The 18,550-nt window shown below is 55.3% G+C and overlaps 8 protein-coding genes across 8 annotated transcripts; 4 read left to right on the top strand and 4 right to left on the bottom strand.

Moving 5' to 3' along the window:
• The first annotated feature begins 445 nt into the window (after positions 1–445).
• On the top strand, positions 446–1,708 carry IE81DRAFT_325297 (dUTP diphosphatase). Its single transcript, XM_025514473.1, has 4 exons — positions 446–985; positions 1,101–1,202; positions 1,294–1,364; positions 1,437–1,708. Exons 1-4 carry the CDS (start codon positions 694–696, stop codon positions 1,551–1,553), a joined length of 582 nt encoding a protein of 193 aa, XP_025367859.1. The 5' UTR covers positions 446–693; the 3' UTR covers positions 1,554–1,708.
• Positions 1,709–2,136: 428 nt separating this feature from the next.
• Positions 2,137–2,643, bottom strand: IE81DRAFT_348993 (hypothetical protein; the record flags this gene model as incomplete). Its single annotated transcript, XM_025516331.1, has 1 exon — positions 2,137–2,643. The coding sequence occupies one exon, from the start codon at positions 2,641–2,643 to the stop codon at positions 2,137–2,139; it is 507 nt and encodes a 168-aa protein (XP_025367858.1).
• A 3,191-nt stretch (positions 2,644–5,834) lies between these two features.
• IE81DRAFT_348992 (ATP synthase subunit J, mitochondrial) lies at positions 5,835–6,550 on the top strand (the record flags this gene model as incomplete). The annotated part of the gene is made up of 3 exons (XM_025516330.1): positions 5,835–5,851; positions 5,982–6,115; positions 6,525–6,550. 3 exons carry the CDS (start codon positions 5,835–5,837, stop codon positions 6,548–6,550), a joined length of 177 nt encoding a protein of 58 aa, XP_025367857.1.
• Positions 6,551–6,791: 241 nt separating this feature from the next.
• IE81DRAFT_348991 (P-loop containing nucleoside triphosphate hydrolase protein) lies at positions 6,792–11,600 on the bottom strand (the record flags this gene model as incomplete). The annotated part of the gene is made up of 7 exons (XM_025516329.1): positions 6,792–6,842; positions 6,904–7,132; positions 7,209–8,893; positions 8,960–9,088; positions 9,156–9,713; positions 9,787–9,861; positions 9,927–11,600. The coding sequence occupies 7 exons, from the start codon at positions 11,598–11,600 to the stop codon at positions 6,792–6,794; spliced, it is 4,401 nt and encodes a 1,466-aa protein (XP_025367856.1).
• Positions 11,601–12,033: 433 nt separating this feature from the next.
• Positions 12,034–13,447, top strand: IE81DRAFT_325292 (hypothetical protein). The gene is made up of 6 exons (XM_025514472.1): positions 12,034–12,173; positions 12,255–12,429; positions 12,533–12,756; positions 12,848–12,901; positions 12,988–13,069; positions 13,178–13,447. Exons 1-6 carry the CDS (start codon positions 12,171–12,173, stop codon positions 13,237–13,239), a joined length of 600 nt encoding a protein of 199 aa, XP_025367855.1. The 5' UTR covers positions 12,034–12,170; the 3' UTR covers positions 13,240–13,447.
• Positions 13,448–14,210: 763 nt separating this feature from the next.
• Positions 14,211–16,569, top strand: IE81DRAFT_325290 (hypothetical protein). Its single transcript, XM_025514471.1, has 4 exons — positions 14,211–14,794; positions 15,071–15,151; positions 15,350–15,453; positions 15,524–16,569. Exons 1-4 carry the CDS (start codon positions 14,650–14,652, stop codon positions 16,247–16,249), a joined length of 1,056 nt encoding a protein of 351 aa, XP_025367854.1. The 5' UTR covers positions 14,211–14,649; the 3' UTR covers positions 16,250–16,569.
• A 37-nt stretch (positions 16,570–16,606) lies between these two features.
• IE81DRAFT_205329 (hypothetical protein) lies at positions 16,607–17,253 on the bottom strand. The gene has a single exon (XM_025510923.1). It carries the CDS (start codon positions 17,105–17,107, stop codon positions 16,757–16,759), a length of 351 nt encoding a protein of 116 aa, XP_025367853.1. The 5' UTR covers positions 17,108–17,253; the 3' UTR covers positions 16,607–16,756.
• Positions 17,043–17,744, bottom strand: IE81DRAFT_205318 (hypothetical protein). Its single transcript, XM_025510922.1, has one exon. The coding sequence runs from the start codon at positions 17,576–17,578 to the stop codon at positions 17,213–17,215; it is 366 nt and encodes a 121-aa protein (XP_025367852.1). The 5' UTR covers positions 17,579–17,744; the 3' UTR covers positions 17,043–17,212.
• Between the last annotated feature and the right edge of the window lie 806 nt (positions 17,745–18,550).

The following is an 18,550-nucleotide window of genomic DNA, read 5'->3' as shown; positions in this document are numbered from 1 at the left end:
CGCAGCTGACGATGTGGTTGTTGCAAAGATGGAGAGCAGTCGAGTCCCCTCAGTCAGTTAGATGTGAGCCGCAGCCAGGCTTCTTTCTCTGTGTAGCGTGCAGGCCCGACTGTCGCATCTCTTGCGCTCTTGAATATAATCGAATCAATCAGTGACTCAATCAGAATGCAGTCTAAGTGCACTGAGCCATCCTTTGTCCGCGGTAAGTAGGTCATCAATCGGGACCCTTTTGACTGTCTCGTGGATCAGCCTCTATGCATGATTGCGCGCGCAGCTCTCGAGCTTAGTCTAGCTCGATCCTCGTTCCTTCTTGTTAGCTTTCGTGCGAGTGGATCACTCGATCCAGCCCAGCCATGCACGACGGTGGAAAGCGCGTCACCGCGGGGCTTCTCGACGCGACGCGTAGAGAGGAACACAAATTCGCTCGATTCATATAAATCACGCTCACGACTGCTGATGATCGACTTGTAATGAGTTCATGGCCAAATCCTTGAGTTGTGTGTTTCGAACACTTTTAGCAAAGGCGCAACGAGAAAGCCCTGACGAGTCGCGAGTCACGAGTGTGCGCCTCAAGCCATCCTATGCTTTGAGCGCTCTTCTCACCGCGAGTCCACCAAGCATCAATCAGGAGTCGGAGCTTCCCTGCAACAATTACGGTGCGCACCTCTCGAACGAGAACTACAAACGGACCACATGCCACTCCGACCCGCATCCCCACTCGCAGCATCTTCTCTCCCCCCCAGCAAGGTCCTGAAAATGTCCACTACCACCGCTCCGAGCACTTCCAAGCTTCTGGTCCAACTGGATGCTGCTCATCCAGGTGCCAAGCTGCCCACTCGAGGTTCAGCATTCGCAGCGGGCTACGACCTTTACGCTTCTCAGGGCTCCGTCTTGAAGGCTAGAGCAAGGGGCATCGTGCCTACTGGAATCCGACTGGCCATTCCCGAGGGATGTTATGGAAGAGTGGCTCCCAGGAGCGGTCTTGGTGAGTTTGTTCGTCAGTCAGTCAGTCAGTCACGCTCCTAGACTGGACTGGGCTTCGCGTTGCTTTCGCTGTGCTCAACGACTGACCGATGCATCGTCGTTGCATGTTCAAACAGCATCGAAGCATGGTATAGACGTGGGAGCAGGAGTGATCGATTCGGACTACAGAGGTCTTTTGGGCGTCTTGCTCTTCAACCTAAGCGAAGAGGACTTCACGAGTGAGTAATGCTCTCTCGACGTATCGAGCGTCGATCCTCGCACAAAAGCACGCGCGAGTGCGCTCATGCATCATCTGCTGGACACGATTAGTCAATGAGGGCGATAGAATAGCTCAACTCGTAATCGAGAGGATCGCCACTCCAGAGGTGGAGCAAGTAGCCGTGAGTGCGAGCAAAAGCAAACATCGTTTGGAACCTAGACTGATTGATGACGTCTGCTTCTTCTCGCTCAAGGATTTGGATGCGACCGTGCGAGGCGCTGGTGGGTTTGGCTCGACTGGCGGATTCGGCAAGAACAGCGCTGCCCCTGAGGCGCCAGCCAAAGACCCTGAAGGCGTCATCGTATCGTAGATGGCTAGATCACAGCGAGGAGACACGTAGCTCACGAATGCGGATAACTACACCCAATCAATTGGCCTTCCAAACATCGAAATGTTGATCTCGAAACGTGTACTGAGAATGGTGATCAATTGCGACGTGTGCTCTATAAGATCTCATCTATCTGGTGTACATAAAGGTGACTGAGGGGTATGTTGGTGTGTCCAGAGAAAGGGCAAGAGCGAGAGTAAAAGGAAAAAGGATCGATCGCACGCGTATTCTAAGGTTGCTGACACGAATGTCTTGACCTGAGGGTAAGCTGCAAAGTATTCACCTGGTTGACAGGTTGGACGACTCCATTCACGCATCATTGAGCGTAAGGTCATCGTGTGCACAGCAGGCTGAAGCACACAAGTGGAGGATGCGGCACGATGGACTAGGAAAAACCTCTAATCCGAAGCATAGTCCCGGTGTGCCGAGTCTGTTGGGCGAGTGATCGACGGTGGAAGTAGGGCTTCGAGGACGAGACGAAGTGTGCCGAAGAGAATGAGCTGGATTGGCATCATTGTAGACCAAGCGAGGCACCAACCGATGGGGTTGCGTCGTGCAAACGGGTTCAGTGCGCCTGGGCTTGAATTCTGTTAGCCCCACCGTGCGGCTCCGGTAGAGGAGTCATGGCGAGGTTAGGACTGTGACCATGGTGATGATTCCGGTTGGCCGAGGTAGCTTGGCTAGCGAGGTACGCGTTCTTGACCTCCTCCGACGTCCGAGGACTACCGACCGGCTCGCTGTGGTACACAGCGCAAGCACCTGCCGAGGTGTTTGGCCCTCTGTACTTTCTCAGCCTGCTAAAGTCCGGCCCGTGAGAGGCGACGCCGGACTGATGGTGCGAGTCGCACGTTGGGGAATGTACCACGTAGGCACCTGGAATGGGCGAATCTTGAGCGCAGCCGCAGTCGTAAGATGAACGACGAGAGTTGGGAGACGAAGAGGCTGGCGTGGTTCCTTGAGAGTGCGACAGCGGCGGCAGAGCTCGCTGTGACGCCAACGAGTGTCCGGCTGAGTCGCGTCTCGAGTTTGAGGCTGAGGGCTTCTTGTGGCGAATGACTTCCAGGAGCGTCATGCTGTACGAGAAGGTGTATTTGACGGAAGAATGAGGTACGCTGTGGTCAACGACCGACTGCAGTGTTGTAGGTTACTGCTGCCCCACCAATGAGCTTGATAGTCTGAAATGGGAGTGGGAGATGGCACTGTGTTCGCCTTTGACCGTGATGCTCGACGAAGATCAGTCCGACCGATTTTGGCAGTGCTGGCAATGAATGCTGAGGTGTGGGTCGTGCATGTATTGAGGCGTATCGTGGTGGCAATTTTGAGGGAGCAAGCTACTTTATATGAGATGAGAATCGAGCTTTCAACCGTCTGCGTGCTGAGTGAGCAGTCCTGGACAAGCGCGAAATCCTTGTGCGGACGCGCGCTAAGTCGACAAGGATGGAGCGCTATACACAGCACCGGTTCACGAGCCTTCGGCATGATCGGGAAGAGGACCGTTCCTGAAACGTCCGTCACGCCAACACACGAGTCACGCGGCGACTGAGCAGTAAGATTTGCAATCTGTTCGCACACCAGATCGCGACGGATAAGACTTGTCCTTGCACGCTTTCGCGGTTCGGCTCGCAGCTGTGCCGACTCCGGTCTATGACCGTTGCGCAACACGCGAGGCATCAAGTAGTTTAGACAGGGGCCGCGGGAAGGAAAGGCGAAAAGGTGTGAGCGTGCTGGTGCCGAGGTGATCGAAATCAACGCATGACACCAGATCAAGAGCCTTTGCATATATGGTGCACATGGCTGCTGCTGCTGGGGATATTGTGCTTGTGCTCGTGATTCGAGATTGTGATTCCTCTCGACGCGTCATCATCGTCAGCATCGAAATCTTTCTCGCAAAGCGCCGACGTCTCAATCCGCATCTTTCACGGACGCACCCATCAACTGCTGTGTGCGCACGTACGCGCAGCAGCATCAGCGCGTCTTGCTGCTGCGTTCGCGTCCGCGTCCGCGTTTGCAGCATGCCTGTCTTGATGCAATCGTGAATGCAGCTGTGGCGCAAGGGACCCCTAAATCCTAATCAAATCAGCCATGCATCCAGCAATAGTCGCAAATCGCGAGTCAATCGCGAGTCAAAAGTATCGCCGCGGCGGCGGAGTTTACCACCTTTGCTGAGATGCAGACAAACGCCGAGATGCGCAACTCGTGACTCAGACTGCTGATACATGAGCAAACCTTCGCATTTCGACCTTGCTGTGCGCAGCGAAAGTGTGAATCCCCTGAATCACGTCAGCCTTACAGACTTGGCAGCGCGAAGCTCATGCGCCATGCCTAGACAGCACAGATGCACACCAGCAACACCTCTCGCGAGCGGGCTGCGCGCTTGGGCCCAGACCGGCGGTATCATTCACTTCGCCATGGCGTGTGCGCTGACTCGAATCTAGGGAACCAGCCCACACACCTCAAACGCTTTCGTCCCACCGCACACAGATTCGGCCGTTGTCAAGCCACTCGTGACTTGGTGCTTGGGCTCCATTCACGATCACATTCACATTGCCACGGCTAAGCACGCGCACGCGCACGCGCACGCAAGCCTTCTTCGGCAACCTCTTCGGTTTCCCAACTCTGGTGCATGCGCAGCCGATGGTGGTGTGTGCGTGGGTGCTCAGGTGACACGTTCCTTAATTGCTGCGAGCTGCAAGATCGTCCGTCATCGTGTTGCTGATTCCCGGTCCAACCGTGAATGCAGCGAGCAGCATACAGCAGCGTTCTTGCGACGGTACAAAGCGCGCGGTGATCTGGAAGGCCGCCCGAATACATCCGTTCCCAGATCATTTTCGATTGATCAATCCTTCACGATTGGGTGGGGCAGGAGTCCGTGAGCAGGCTAGATGGTCTGATGTGATTACACTCGATGAGCACGTCGCTACATCAGATGCGTATGAAGGCTTGATTGGTATGCGAGTCATGAGTGCGACCGGTGTTAGACGGCCACAGCGGCGGTGCCAACGTTGGCTGCAGCGGTATGTTCGTCATTCCGGCCGGCGAGGCCCGGTCTGAATTGCCCTTCCGGTGAACGCCGAGTGGCTTGTGTCTCACCAGCAGACGCGCGTAGATCTCAACCTGCTGGACATATGCACTGGTACAGGTACAGTATAAAGCGTCACGCGTCTGCGTCACCGGCGTTGCTGCAGCCGCCGTACGACCCACAAATCTTGAACCTGTACGCGTATGTATATAGGACCGGATCACAGGGTCCTCCCATCGATTTCGGGGGACCGACCCTCCTTGCCTCGATTGCTCCCTTCGAAAGTGCATGTGTCTGACACAACGCGGCGATCACGCCAGCATAGCTTGAGAGAAGTACGTTCACCCGGTGGCAGTCCAAGAGTTCAGCAGGTATCAAAATAGCACCCACCTAATGTATGTGCATGTGTGTAACTGGAGCCATGAGTGTGTTTTGCGATAGTCGGATTCGGGTCTCGGGTACCGTGACCCGGGAATATGCGTTGCGAACCGCTGCTCGATTTAAGGAGCATCGCCCGCTGCGCGACACGCTTACGAAAATCGCCATCAAATGTGAATCTTGTGCGCCTTCAGATGGATGATGAGCTCGCGGTCATCAAGTCAACAAGCACCGAACACAGGTGTCATTGGACAGCTTCGAGCTGGTTCCATGAGCAGTCGAAGCGTAGAAGCGCAACTCCTCGATCGAGTTCAGGACTCGTCGAGGAAACTACGAACTGATTTGATGAGTGTCCAGTGTGGAGTCATGAGTCTTCAGTGTGGTGAGTACACGCGATCACGTCAATCGCCGGGCGGGCTCGATGAGACACTCTTCTCTCTCAACAGTCTGCGATGTCTGTTACTCACAAGTACAAGTACCTTGACAACCGGCGCATGTTCTGTCTTTTTGTGCTCGAGTCTGGTGCCGCAAGTTCAGTGAACTGTGAGATGGATCACTAATCTTGAATCTTGATGAATCTTGAACCTTGGAGAACAACGGCCTGCCTGAGCGGTGGCCGAGGCCCGAGCATCACGTGATGGTAATCTGGGTCTTACAGCCACGTGGTCTCGAGTAGCACGGACGCACAGCACGTCCGATCGCGTCGTGGGCTTGACTCACTCCCACACAGCGCGACCTCCGCCAAGGCGAGGCATCGCCTCCAACTGCGCTGACGCACATCCTGACATTCACAGCAGTTCCATTGTATTGGAATCGCGCAAAAGACCATCAACACCGCAATTTTCAACATATCATAGCTGCCCAAAATGTTCGGCTACCGCGCGTGAGTGTCTCTCGTCTCGCTTCAGCATTAGCCTCGCACAACTCCATGCGGCATAGCTTGCTTCGGGCGCTTTGCAAGCTCCATGTGTAGGGAACTGAACTGACTCGATCCGATCGCACCTGCCTCGCAGCTACCCAACTCCCATCATTCGCCCTCTGTGGCCTTTCCTGACGGCTGGCGTCATCGTCTACGCTGGCATCAACTACCTCCAGGATGCTGCAGTCTCCACTCCCGAGGCCAAGAAGGACCCCAAGAACCCTTACGGTGCGTGTAGCTCGCGCTGCTTGGTCTGCTGTTGGAGCATAGTCATAGTCACGCCTCAGAGTATGGTGGTGCGGTAGAATGGCGGCTGTCAGGCGAGCAGGTATCCAAAGGCCAAATGCTTTCCTCTGTGTCAGCGATGTTGGGCTCGCAGCTTCGAAGCGACGTTGGATTACAGCAAGGAGTACGCCAAGCCGTCGACAGCTGCGATTCGCAGAGGTCATTGTGACATAGGAAAGCAGCTCCGGGCTCGGAACAGAGACGCATGCGTGCAGGCAATTCTGAGGGGCGCCCAGCCACTCGTTGGAAGCATCTCACCGAGAACGTTGCGTCGACTCGCGCGGCGACCTCTTGCGCCTGTGTCGCGTCACAGTTGCATGTTGCTGACGCTCATTGCCGATTTCTCTTCCAGCTCTCAAGGGAGGTAATGGCCACTAACTGTAGACAGCTTGTGCCTACGCCAACCTCTGTGGCTTCAATGGAGCGTCTCATGGCTTCACACCACGCGCTTTGAGCAATATACATCAGGCTTGTCTCAATAGACAAGAAAACCTCTCGATTCTGCACGCGCCTGCGATGGTGACATTGCATTGACCTGGAGGAGCAGAGTGCGAACGCAGTTGAAAGGGAAGAGGTCTCGCTCCGTCATTGGACGTGGATGCGCAAGTGAAGAGGAACGTCATTGGGAGCTAGTCTGGGGAAGTCTTTGGCTCGAGCTCGCCATCTCGATCTTTGGATTGGGTAGCAGTCAGCGCATGAGCTGCAAACGAATTGCAGCGTCTAGCACTCACTTGCTCATGATCCGAGACGATGAAGGAGCCGAGTTCGTAATTGTCCTCGGAATCACTTGGCTCTTCAGCATGCGTGCTCTCGATCTCTCGGCGCTGGCGGTGCGACCCTCGCGCTACGCGGATCGGAGACTCTTCGTGCTCGTCGGAGGCAAGCGCTCCGTAGCGACCACCATAGAACTCTGCTTTGCGCTGCGGGCGATCCAGGCCCATTTTTGGCGCGGCTTGCGTCCTGCGCCAGTGAAAGCCTTCCATAGGTCAGCTTGATCGCTTCGTATCACGGGCACCCTTGCGACGTATCGACTCACAGCAGCGATTGCGCGTACATTGCTTGTTGATTGTAGCCTCGAGGAGCCTGGGTGGGCTGAAAGTGACCCACATGCTCGCGGTCGCTCGAGTCCGCGTCGTCTTCGGTGTCCAGACCCTCGTCGTTCTCGTCAAGCTCACGGTGGATCTCTTCATCCGTGTCACGCTCTGCGGACCGGCGAAAGAGCATCCGGCTGGTAGGCGAGTTCGAGATGCGCTTCTTCTGCCTCTTGTGTTTCTTTGGCCCGTTCGCCTGACAAACGGCACGGCTGTCCGCTGCAGCCGGCTTCGAGGAGGACGCTCTCCCTCCACAAGGTCGATCCTTGCAAACAATTCCATCTCCTGCATCAGGCTGATCAGAGTCGCACCCCACCACGCCCCGACGAAGGCGTTTCTTGGGTCTTGCGGCGGGAGGCGGCATTTGGAGAGGTGACGAGCCAGGGGCACTAGGCCGGGCCGGGAAACGCCGCACCTGAGGTTTGAATGGTGTGTCGTCCGAAGTCAGCAAGGCATTTTTTGTCGAGTCGCCTTGCGTGCGTGTAGTTGCCCCTTTGCCACTGTCGAAAGCCGATTTCGGCGCGCTTCTAATGGCTGGGGCTGCTGGCAACGGAGGTGCGTCGAGAACGCTCACTGAATTCTGAGTGCTCAAAAGCGGGAGCGGCTCAAGATCATCAAAGCTGTCTTCCACATCGGATGTGCCGCCGTCCACGAGCATCGCCGCGTCGGCAGCTTCTATCGCATCCTGGGGCGCACTCTCGTCATCTCTGCTAGCGACATGCTGCTCCAACAGCGCTGCCACCAAAGGATGCGGCTTGCCAATACCACATCCGGTTTGGGCTGGCGAACTGGATGGGCAGCAATCTTGCTTGGCTCGCGTGTGGTGCAGCGTTTCGCCTCCAGAAGCGAGCGCAAAAGCACGCTGGTCGTTGCCGTCAGGCAGTCCCGCTGCATTGGCGACCAGAGAATTGCAAAGAGGTGAAGAGAGCAATGCAGCGCTAGATGGCTGGCGTCGAACGCCGAGCCTGCGGCCTTTAGGGTGACTGGCTGAACCCTGTAGCGAAGTAGCCGTCATTATCCCTTTGGGTCCTTGGCCATTCGTCCTCTTTGTGGCCGTGGCAGCCGACCGAAAGTCGATGCCACCAGCAAGAAGATCGTCGTCTGAGTCGTCGGACAGAGCCAAAGCTGGGGCCGCTGCTATCCTCTCATGCGGTGATTCTTCTGATGAACTTGTATCTCTTCTCTTACCTCCGCTTTTGCGTCGGATAGTCTTCGCCGATCCAGAGCTTTTTCGCTTGAGCTTGCCATCCTTTCGCAACTCGCTTGCTGCAATGAAGTTCATCAAAGCACCTTCAGGCATGTCTTCGGCAACGCGTTTGTTCTTGCCTTTATCCTTGCCGTTCTTCGCAGCAGACTTGATGGCGTTGCTCGAAGTCTGAGCGAGGTCTACCGCTCCAGGAATAAAGTCGGGTTGTTCGACATCACGCATGACGACAGTGGGCTTGATGTGCTTAGGCACCAATCTTGGAACGTCGCCGAAGAGCTCCAAGTTAAGGCCTCTGGTGATGTCTTTCTGAACGGATTTGTAATTGTCCTTGGACTGGGCCCAAAGCTTCTCCTCACGCCCCTCTGACATGAGCACGACTATTTTGCCATCACGCTTGCGTCCCGTGCGGCCGACACGTTGCAACTGTTGAGAGCAAAGCGCAATGAGTTGCAGGGCTGGACTGGGGAGCTCTGCGCTCTATCTGCTCACCATGCGGACCGAATCTTTGACAGCTTCGTAGCACACGATCAGGTCAACTTCTCCAATGTCGAGGCCTTCCTCGCCGATTGAAGTGGCGACTAGCACATTGTAGTAGCCTTGCCGGTATTGGAAAATGATCTTCTCGTTCGGATTGAGCGCGGCGATCAGCCCTCCACGTACTCATGCTAAGCCTGACTGCACTCACCTTTTCCTGGGCTTTCTGATTCATGCCACTGCCACCTGTGCGATCTGCCGACTGGCCGATGAATTGTACAGCCTTGATATCGTCGATCGTGTTCAGAAACTCGACGATCTCCTTCACGCATTCTCGGTACGAGCAAAAGATCATGACACGAGTGTCGCTGCTGCGGCCCTGCTCTTGCTCTGCAACAAAGTGAGCCTTGACGACGTCCCGCAAGTACATCATCTTCGGATGCAGCATGTTTTCCGGTGTCTGATCGAGGCTGTCGAGCTGTATTCGGAAGCGTTTGAACTCGGCAGAGTCTTGATTGATGCCCGGTCGCTTCTTCGCGGCGAAGTCTTGCACGCGCGTGCGGAACATGGTGATTGAGTGCTCGTTGAGCAGCTGCATGGCAGCGGCCATAGCCTGGAGTGTTCCAAGTTTTCCGCGAAGAGAACCATTCTTAGCGAAGATCGGCTTGTTGCCGGGATTCCTGCCGGCGCTTATCAAAGCGAAGGGGTGCAGTGACACGGGGTCTGCACTGTGTATTAAGCGCGCCTTGAAGAGCGGATCGACGACAGGCTGTCGGATAGAGAAGGAATTGAGTAGCGATACATGAGACACGTCAATTGGCGTGCGAGCACGTGCATCTCACTATCATCAGCTTTGCCCAGGCCGCCTGGACCTCCGAGGCTTCATCTCGCATTGGCACGAGGACGGGATGCTCGTGCTGCAGACAGAAGGGCTCGTTAGTGTCGCCAGCTATCAACGGAAACGAGGTCTCCGTTCTCGCACCTTCTTGTGAATGTAAGTCCTAATGTCAATGGCTTCCTCCGTTCTGATTTCGATGTGGCTGATGTGCAGGTTGTCGACCACTTCTTGCACCTTCTCGCTCTTGTTGCCAGGCGTGGCCGTCAAGGCTAGAATTCTGAAATATGGGTTCCTCTGAGTCAAGTACCTTATGACATTGCCATAAGCATAGTTGCCTGTGGCGCGATGGGCCTCATCGACCACTACGCAACAAACATCGCGTGCATCCACGGCCGACGAGCAAAGGTCGTTCTCGAAGCATTGCGGTGTCATGTAGAAGATGCGCTTCGTCTCCCACTGATCGTTTCTTAAGCCCCTTTTGGTCGCTCCTGTGAGCTCAACGGCCGTTTCCCAGGGTAGACCACATATACGGTGGCAGGCATATTGCTGCTGTGCTACCAGCTGTCGCGTAGGAGCCACGAAGATGATCTTGCCGTCCGGGAACCAATTGAAGTAGTTGAGGATTACGACGGCAGCGATGAAGGTTTTGCCGAGACCGGTCGGCAATGCGACCAGTGTGTTGCTGTACAGAGCTTTCTGCACGATGTCGAATTGATAACTTCGCTTCTCCTTATTAGTAGGATAGATCCACTCCTTTGCAGCTTCCTCATCGATGCGGAGTTTCATAGGCTGCAGCTCCGGAATGACGTCTCTTGCCTCGTTGGCAGGTTCATACGGTCTTGCGTTGTCCCAGTCCACTTGGCCTTCCTCGTCGTCTTCGGGCACTGGTAGGCCATTCTTCTTGCGCCGCATCGCTTCTGTATCTTTGCGGTAGCGTCGACCCGTCTTAGCGTACGCGGTCCGATCCCATTGCTTGGTCTTTGCGACGCGCGGGCCCGTCTTGCTCGCACTGGAGCTCTGCCCCGCAGTCTGAGAGAGCACGCCCACAGAAGACCCACCAAAGCCGGCTGCCCTCATGTACGCGTCCTTGTCCCATTCTCGATTGGTCGATTGAGGAGGCAAATCTTCGACGATTTGTCCGAACAGATCTCTCTGCCGCATCGTAGATCGGGCAGCGATATGGGCCTCGCAATCACTGACTGCTTGCGCGCTTCCGCCCACTTTCAGATTCGCCTCGATCGCATCCACACCCCGTAGTAGCGCATCATCCCATAGAGACGCGTCCCCGTCTTCGTCAAAGTCGTCAAAGTCCAATTGTGCTCTTTCTTTGCCTTTCGCCTGATCTGGACCGGCGTTGAAGCTGACCTCTTGAATGCTACTGCTTGGCGGCTTTGCTGGCGGCGCCATGCTCAAATCTTCTCGCGGACTTTGTGACCGACGCCTGCTTGACGAGCTTTGGCTCCCCGTGCCAAAGTTGGAGTGAGGCGAAGAAGTCGGTGGTGTCGGCTGCATGTGATCGTCGGCGAGGAACGCGGCACGGCGAGGAACCAAGGGCGTTTCGAAGGCAAGTAATGCACGTCCAGACGTCTGAGTCAAGCGTCGTGGCAAGGTGGCTGCTCTCTTGGGTGTGCAAGGAAGGGCTGGCGCTGAGGGTGGAGCTCTGGGCTTGGAGGGTCCGGCGGCTCTCATGGAATTCGCTTCCGCCTCAATAGCAAGCAGCGCCGACTCGTCCAACTCAAAATCGTCTCCGTCCCCAAAGTCAAAGTCGTCGGTATCTGCGACATGTTCGTTGGCAGCTCCCGCAACGGCGCTCGACATGGTGGCAACGAAGAACGCCAGGCGTTGCAATCACCGCGTCGGATTGTATTGTCTCGGTGAACGAAGAGCTCTACTGAAACGTTCCGAGCCCCAAGATGCGAGGAAAGAGAGCCAGAGAGAGAAAGAGAGGGAGGGGGTGTGTCAGAGGTGTTGATGTGTTGGTTTGAAGGATTGATTTCTGAAAGAGCATCCGTCCAAGCTGTGGAGAGTGGCTCGCTCACGCGTCGGGATCACGCGTAAAGTGTGCATCAGAGGGCCTCCGCGCAGCAGCGGAACGCTCGCCGCCAAAAGAAGTTCCGTGCTCCGCGTGACGCATATATAATAGGCTGTGCGCCTACGTGAGCCCCGACCTGTGATGGCTCGCTCGCTCTCCACTCACTGGACTATGACTTGGCATTGATTTGTCTTTCACCGTGCACTCGTGACTGGGCTTGGCCACTCATTCCCAGCTTATCAAATATCACGGCTGAACAGAGCCGAGTCGGTCATAGCACCTTATCGTTTCATCCTGCAACCATCCAGATTTTGTCGGGCTTGCTTTGCAGACGCTTAGCGTGACATCGACTCATCATGGTGAGACTGCATCTGTCATCTTGCCAGGCTGTCTCTCAACGCTGACGTGACATCGCGTACACATTGACGACTGTTGAGAAGCCATTGCAGAGACCACACGTCGACAGCACAGGTGCTTGGCACTTCTTCGACGGCGATCTGCAGACATGGCTCGTCAAAGATGATGGCAGGAGCTTCACTTCAGGCCAGCGTTTCAAGAAGGGCAGTCCGCATACGGGTGCAGGAAGGAAGAGTACCGCTACACCTCCTTACCACGGTGAATTGCAAGCACTCGCCTCTCGGTTCTTCAGAGGTTTACCGAGTGTATGCGTCATGGTAGTGGCTCATGGATAGCTGGACCGACTCCTCCCATTTTGCAGTGCATCGCTTTCAGACCGAGACTTTCGCAGTGCAGTCCGGCATCCTCGCTTATCTGATCGACGGTCGCACAGGTATCCTGAAAGCAGGCGAGACTGTAAACATTCCTCCCTGGCGACCTCACACGTTCTGGTCTGACGAGGCAAGTGGAGAGGATCTAGTTGTCCACATCACTGTCAAGGGCGGAGACAATCCTGGATTCGACGAGACCTTTGTGCACAACTTTGTGAGTCTTTCACTTTGTTTGCTGAGTAGGATCAGCTGCCGATCCCAGAGCAACAAGAGTTGTGCGCTGAATAACATCTCTATGCTTTCAGTATGGCTACTTGTCATCTGTGACTCTCGCTGGCCGACCGCCTAACCCCTTCCAGGTGAGGCTGGCATGCAAGCAAATACCTGAAGGTGCATTTTATACTCGCGACTGACATATCTGCCGCTGCTATCGCGGTCATCGCAGATGCTCAGATTGTTGGATCACGCTGATGTCATCCTCGCAGGCATCCCCGTCACCATTTCGAACTGGGTCAACATCATTTTCGGTGAGCATCCGTCCCTTTCGAAGAGCATTAATGCTCTCTGACTGCTTCTGTGCCTCGCTCCTTGCCGCCATTCGTGATCTCATCGAAACACTTATGCGCTTCGCACAGGTCGCTGGATCGGAGGCTACCTGCTTCGCCTTCCAACTTCTTTCAAGGAATTTGCAGACTGACATTTCGTGCACGAGAACCACGTGGGATGACGCCGATGGAGAAGAGTATTTCGGAAGGAAGCATCTTTCGTGCTATGTGCCGTGTTCGTTGCCCGTGCTGAGCGAGACAGATAACCCTTCGGCTGCTTGTATTGTGCTCTACACTTTCATCCGCTACATCGCTCTTTGAATTTGAACGTTCCTCGCGCTTGTGAGCGTGGCGTTATATTCACAACTTGATCATGACTTGTATTCACAACTTGATCATGAATCACGCCCGGCCCAGTCAAGAGTGGTGTCGCACAAGCTGAGGACACGCACCAAAAGTATCAAAAATGAGCTGGGATGCCTCTCGAGCTCGATGAAGGTCCATCCGATATGGCGCATCTGATATCAAGCGAAGCTCTTTAGTAATTGACCCACGATTCGTGACGATGTTGACGTTGGAAGAAGCATCAGAGCGTGCTCAGTTGGCGGTGAGCGGCCTAGCGCAACGTAGCGTAGCGGTACGATGGTACCTACAGTCGTGAGTCAAAAAATCAGAAGAGAGAAGAGTCTAATAAGTCCGTTGATTGGCAAACACAGCTGCTGCTGATGCATGCATGGCAAGTCACGAATGTGAATCTACATACATCCATGCAGCAGCAGAGCTGAGGCAAAAAGTTCGCCTTGGAGACGATGCTTGCTGCATGGTGAAGCACCTGGCGCAAGCGGCAGGGTTCGCTCTTCGATGCAAAGCGTCAGCGCGCGTCGCATGCCGGGGCCTCTTCTCGTCCTAGCTCATCTGCAGTCACGAGTCAGTCGTGAGTGGCCTTGTGCTGTGCATGCTGTGCTGATGAACGGCGCGCAAGGCCGTCGTGCCGCGGCGACGTTCTCCCCCTAAGCGGGCGCGCGCGCGCCCTTCTGCGGTGTGATGCCTTTAGGCGCAATCTTGCACAGCAGCAGGCGGCTCGGTGGACATTTCTCGGCTAATGGACGCGGTGCTTGGTACCACGAGACGCGAGCTTCGTGGCGAGCGATTCGATTCTCGTCCAAACATCACCTCTTCACCTTCCATACCTCATCGGAATCGCCCAACAGCCACATCTTGACCTCAATTGCGCCGTCGACCACTGCTCGCTCGGGTTTAGGTCCAATCCGAGTCACGCAAGTCCTCAACGCACCTTCCCTGACCAAATTTGAGCAGCTCAGCTGATCGTATACCCGACATCCCACCCTTCGCTTGATCTTTCACGACACTCGTATCGGTTCCTTGGCCTCAGGATCACCAGCGTCCACATTCGAAAATAGCATTCAAACAAGTGCACCTCTTCAATTCAGTCTGGGAACGGCAAAGCTCCGCTGACCACGTCGCGGTGAATCGGGCATCCGCCACCATCACACTCTTACTGGCTACTGCGCCGTGTACGACCTACACCATCACTACTGAAGATGGGTCTCTCTTTTGGGAACTATGATGAGATCTGTGATACGGTAGCATTGATCGTGTGTCCCTTGTTGGGCAGCGAGTTGGGATTGGAGCCGAAATGCTACTCGAGGAATGTCGAGATCAACAACACCATCATTTTCCAACCGGGTGAGTGCGCGCAATCACGTCTCGAGCAACGCGAAGAAAGCTTCTAGGGAGCAAGCATCGAGGTGCGCGGATGACAATTTGGCTCGAATGCTTAGCAAGACCGTCGCAAGTTGCTACTGTCTGGCGGCATAGTCCCCACGACAATCCGCACATCTCTGATGGATCTTTGGCCCCTTGGATTGCCTCACAGCGGGGCCTCGGGTACACCTTGCTTCTGTGTACGGCTTGGGCGGAGGCTGACAGTAAACGTCGCACCGACTTCATCTCTCTTCGCAGCAACATGTTTTGTGCACATCGCTGCGCTCATCATGACAGCGATCATGATTTACCACGTCCGCAGCAAGTACACTGCCGTCGGTGAGTCTCACGGTTCTGCACACGCAAGCGGTTGCCCTCCAACTTAGAATGATTTGGGGCAAGGTCAGGTGTCGCTCACTCAACGTGCTGGGAGACGGAGGAGCGGCGCTGAGCGTGACCATATCCCAGGTCCGCGCCTGCCCCTTGGAGTTTGTGCCACAAATGCTAATGCACACCTGTACTTTGGGCTTGCCACAGGGAGGAAGGAGATTGTTCTCTTCTTCTATCTATATGCGGTGGCAGAAATCCTTGCCATCTTTCTGGACTCGGCCATCATTCCCACCTACAGCACCGCATATGCAGTGAGTCAGGGCAGCTTTGCTTGGGAGACAGGGCCGACTTTGACGTCCTCTTCCTCGCTTTGCGCAACAGGTGTTTGCGGCCATCTACGTGGGACTAGGCACTGCAATCTATTGGTGCCTGCTCATCAACGGCTTTGTTGGCTTCCAATTTGCAGAGGACGGCACTCCCAAATCCCTGTGGTTCTTGCGGATATCCTGCGTGGTCTTGTGGCTGATCGGCTTTTTGGTCGCGCTTGCCACCTTCAAGTCCGTAGGCGGCTTGTCACCCACAAAGACAGTCGGCCTCTGGGTCGTCCAGCTGCTTTTCCCGGTCGTCTGCGTGGCGATCTACGTGATCTCGCAAATCATCTTGGTCCTGCGAACACTCGACGACAGGTGGCCGCTAGGAGACATTACATTCGGTACACTGGCCTTCGTTGCCGCTTGCGTGCTCATGTTCGGATTCTCCGCGACGATCTGCGACAAAGTCAAGCACTACATTGACGGGACCTTTTTTGGTACGCTTTGCTTGCTATTTGCAGTCATGATGACGTACAAGTATTGGGACTCCATCACGAAGGAGGATCTCGAGTTCTCCGTTGGCAGTAAGCAAAGCGTGTGGGAAGTCAAGGACCCGTTGATTGGGGCTGGAGACGTCGACGTCATGGGTCCTGCCTCCATCAACACCCACGAGAGCCCGTTCAGCGGTGGTCATTCGTCGAACCGGAACAACAGCCCTGGCAGATTAGCACCTGGCTTTGGATCGAAGGGATCCGGCTACCCTCCTGCCGGACAGTATGGAGGCAGTACGTACTAGGACTTTTGTGCGCTGCATTCGACAACAAGGACTTTTTCGATCAAGTGCTGCCTTGCGCTCAGTACCGGCTCGTGTTACGCATCTCAGCATGTACATCCCATCGCATTCTTGACTGCCTCCCTGCTTCTCATCTGCCCAGGCATCGCTCCGGGATTGCTGCATCACCCTTGCGGTTCCTGAGCGTTGCATGCGCGTCCTCGACGTTCACGCATCTCTTCATACACACACACACAACCCACCTCCCTCTCTTGCCTCCGGCCCGCCCCTTTCTCGAGGCGTTTGTTTCTTTGTCCCGCGTAATCTGATAGCATTGCACTGGATCGCTACGCCTGTCCTGGCCCGCGTTCAAAGATGAGGCAGAAAAGATGACTTTCGTCGAGCTATCATTGCGGACGGGAGCAGGGCGATGGCACAATCTTGTAGCTGCGACTCATCGCCGCCGACGGCTTGGCGCAAGGATAAGCTGCCTCGAAGCTTGGGAAAGATTCAATTCAAGCGGCCGTACAGCTAGGTCTGAGGGGATGAATGGTTGCTTGACAACAAGACGATGTACCGAGAAGCATATCCGAAGGAGATGCTTGTGCAGGGCTTCCATGATTCACGATTCATGTGACGGACTCTGACTGCTTTGAAGCGCCTGGGGTGTGGGGGGAGGGACTGTTGTGAATAGATTGCACACATATTCGCGAAAATCGAGGCTTGGCTGAAGAAATCTTTTCTCGAAAGTGTGCCTGCCACATGCAAACACGCCCAAATCACAATGAAAAAGTTCTGCGTTGTTTGGTTCGGTGATTGGTTGGGGGGGGGTGGGTTTGCCTGATCGCACAAGGTGAGTGAGAAAAGGGCGACGACGAGCATGCAGCAGGGTCATGCGACACCACATCTGCTGTAGCAGCAGCAGCAGCTAGATCTCAATCACTTATCTTCCTTCGTGCTTTACAGTCTTGAGTCGTGAGTACCTGTTCATTTTTTTGACTTGGCGCATGAAGCGTGCTTAGTGCGTGCGCGTGCGCGTGCTCTTTCGAATGCGAATGCAGCTTGTACGCAGAAGAGAGAAGGGGGAGAGGGATCAGCTAGACCCGGCAAGGGAGAAGGTGCAGAGCAGCACTTGAGCAGAGGAGGTGTGTGAGTTTCCATGTGGGCAAAAGTCGAAAGACGAAAGTGGCTGACGCGCTCGCTGTTCCTCTGCCCTTGCTTCTCCCAAAGCCAAAATCTCATCAAGGTGGCAACGATGAAGCTTGCCAAGCGTCGGAGAGGGAGAGGCAGAAAGAAGGTCGACGTACGCGACGCGCGGAGACGGAGGCGTGGAGCCAAAGAGGTCCGGTGCATGGATGTTCGCCTGCTGCTGGCTGCATGCGTCCCCTCTCCACGAGCCCTGAGCCCACACGTGCAGCGCGCAGCAGACCTTACACCTCTGATGAAGCCGTAACGATGTCGAATATTTCGTAGACTTGATCGGATTGTTGACTCTGATGGACCCGTATACCCTTAGACCCCACCTGGCCGACACGGTGCTCACCAATAACAATTAAGCGTCGTTAGGGTTGACCAAGTCAGAACTTTGTCAGCGCAGAGCAGCTATAGCAGGTACAGTACATGCACGTACCAGCCAAGCAGCTCCTGTTGTAGAGGAGAGGGCTGGGCTGCAGCAGCAGCTTCAGTGGTGTCGAAGCAAGGCTGCACGCACGCACGCACGCACGCACGCACGCACGGAGCACCGCGCACGGACAGTCAGCGCGGACGCGCGCATGTGCTGCATGCAGGGTGCAGCAGGCATGCTGCTTAGTTGCTAATCCTTCCGATGAAAGCTTTTGTTGCAAGCAGCAGCAGCAGCACCGCGGATGGCCTCGCTGCGATTCGCAGCTTGTTCACGATTTGGTTGGAGCCTTTGTTTGCAACAAGGACGGCGATCGACGACTTGTTGGACTCGAGCGCCGAGACTGGCACTCGATATAGGAAGGGGGGAGGGGGAGATGAGAGGGACAGATTCTGATTGAGAACAGCGCAGGAGCCGTCATGCAGACATTCACGATTGTGATCACAGATTCACCCTCGCAGCTCACTCCGACTCGATCGCGACGCCCGACCGGATGACTCGGTTTGCGCCTGCTGTCTTGTGGCGCACATGTAGCAGGGGTGAGATAACCGACAGAGTCCCCCCCCCCTCAAGTCTTCTTTGGCCAGCTATAGGTGGCCCACAATGTACACGTATACACCGTATCGTGCACCGGCATGGACGCTCCATGCACCGAGACTTGTATATCATTATTCCAACTTTCGTACTCTGATTACAATCGAGAG

The sequence above is a fragment of the Ceraceosorus guamensis genome, assembly GCF_003144195.1.
Source record: "Ceraceosorus guamensis strain MCA 4658 unplaced genomic scaffold IE81scaffold_59, whole genome shotgun sequence".
Lineage (NCBI taxonomy): Eukaryota > Fungi > Basidiomycota > Exobasidiomycetes > Ceraceosorales > Ceraceosoraceae > Ceraceosorus > Ceraceosorus guamensis.
This window is presented reverse-complemented; position numbering and strand designations above follow the sequence as displayed.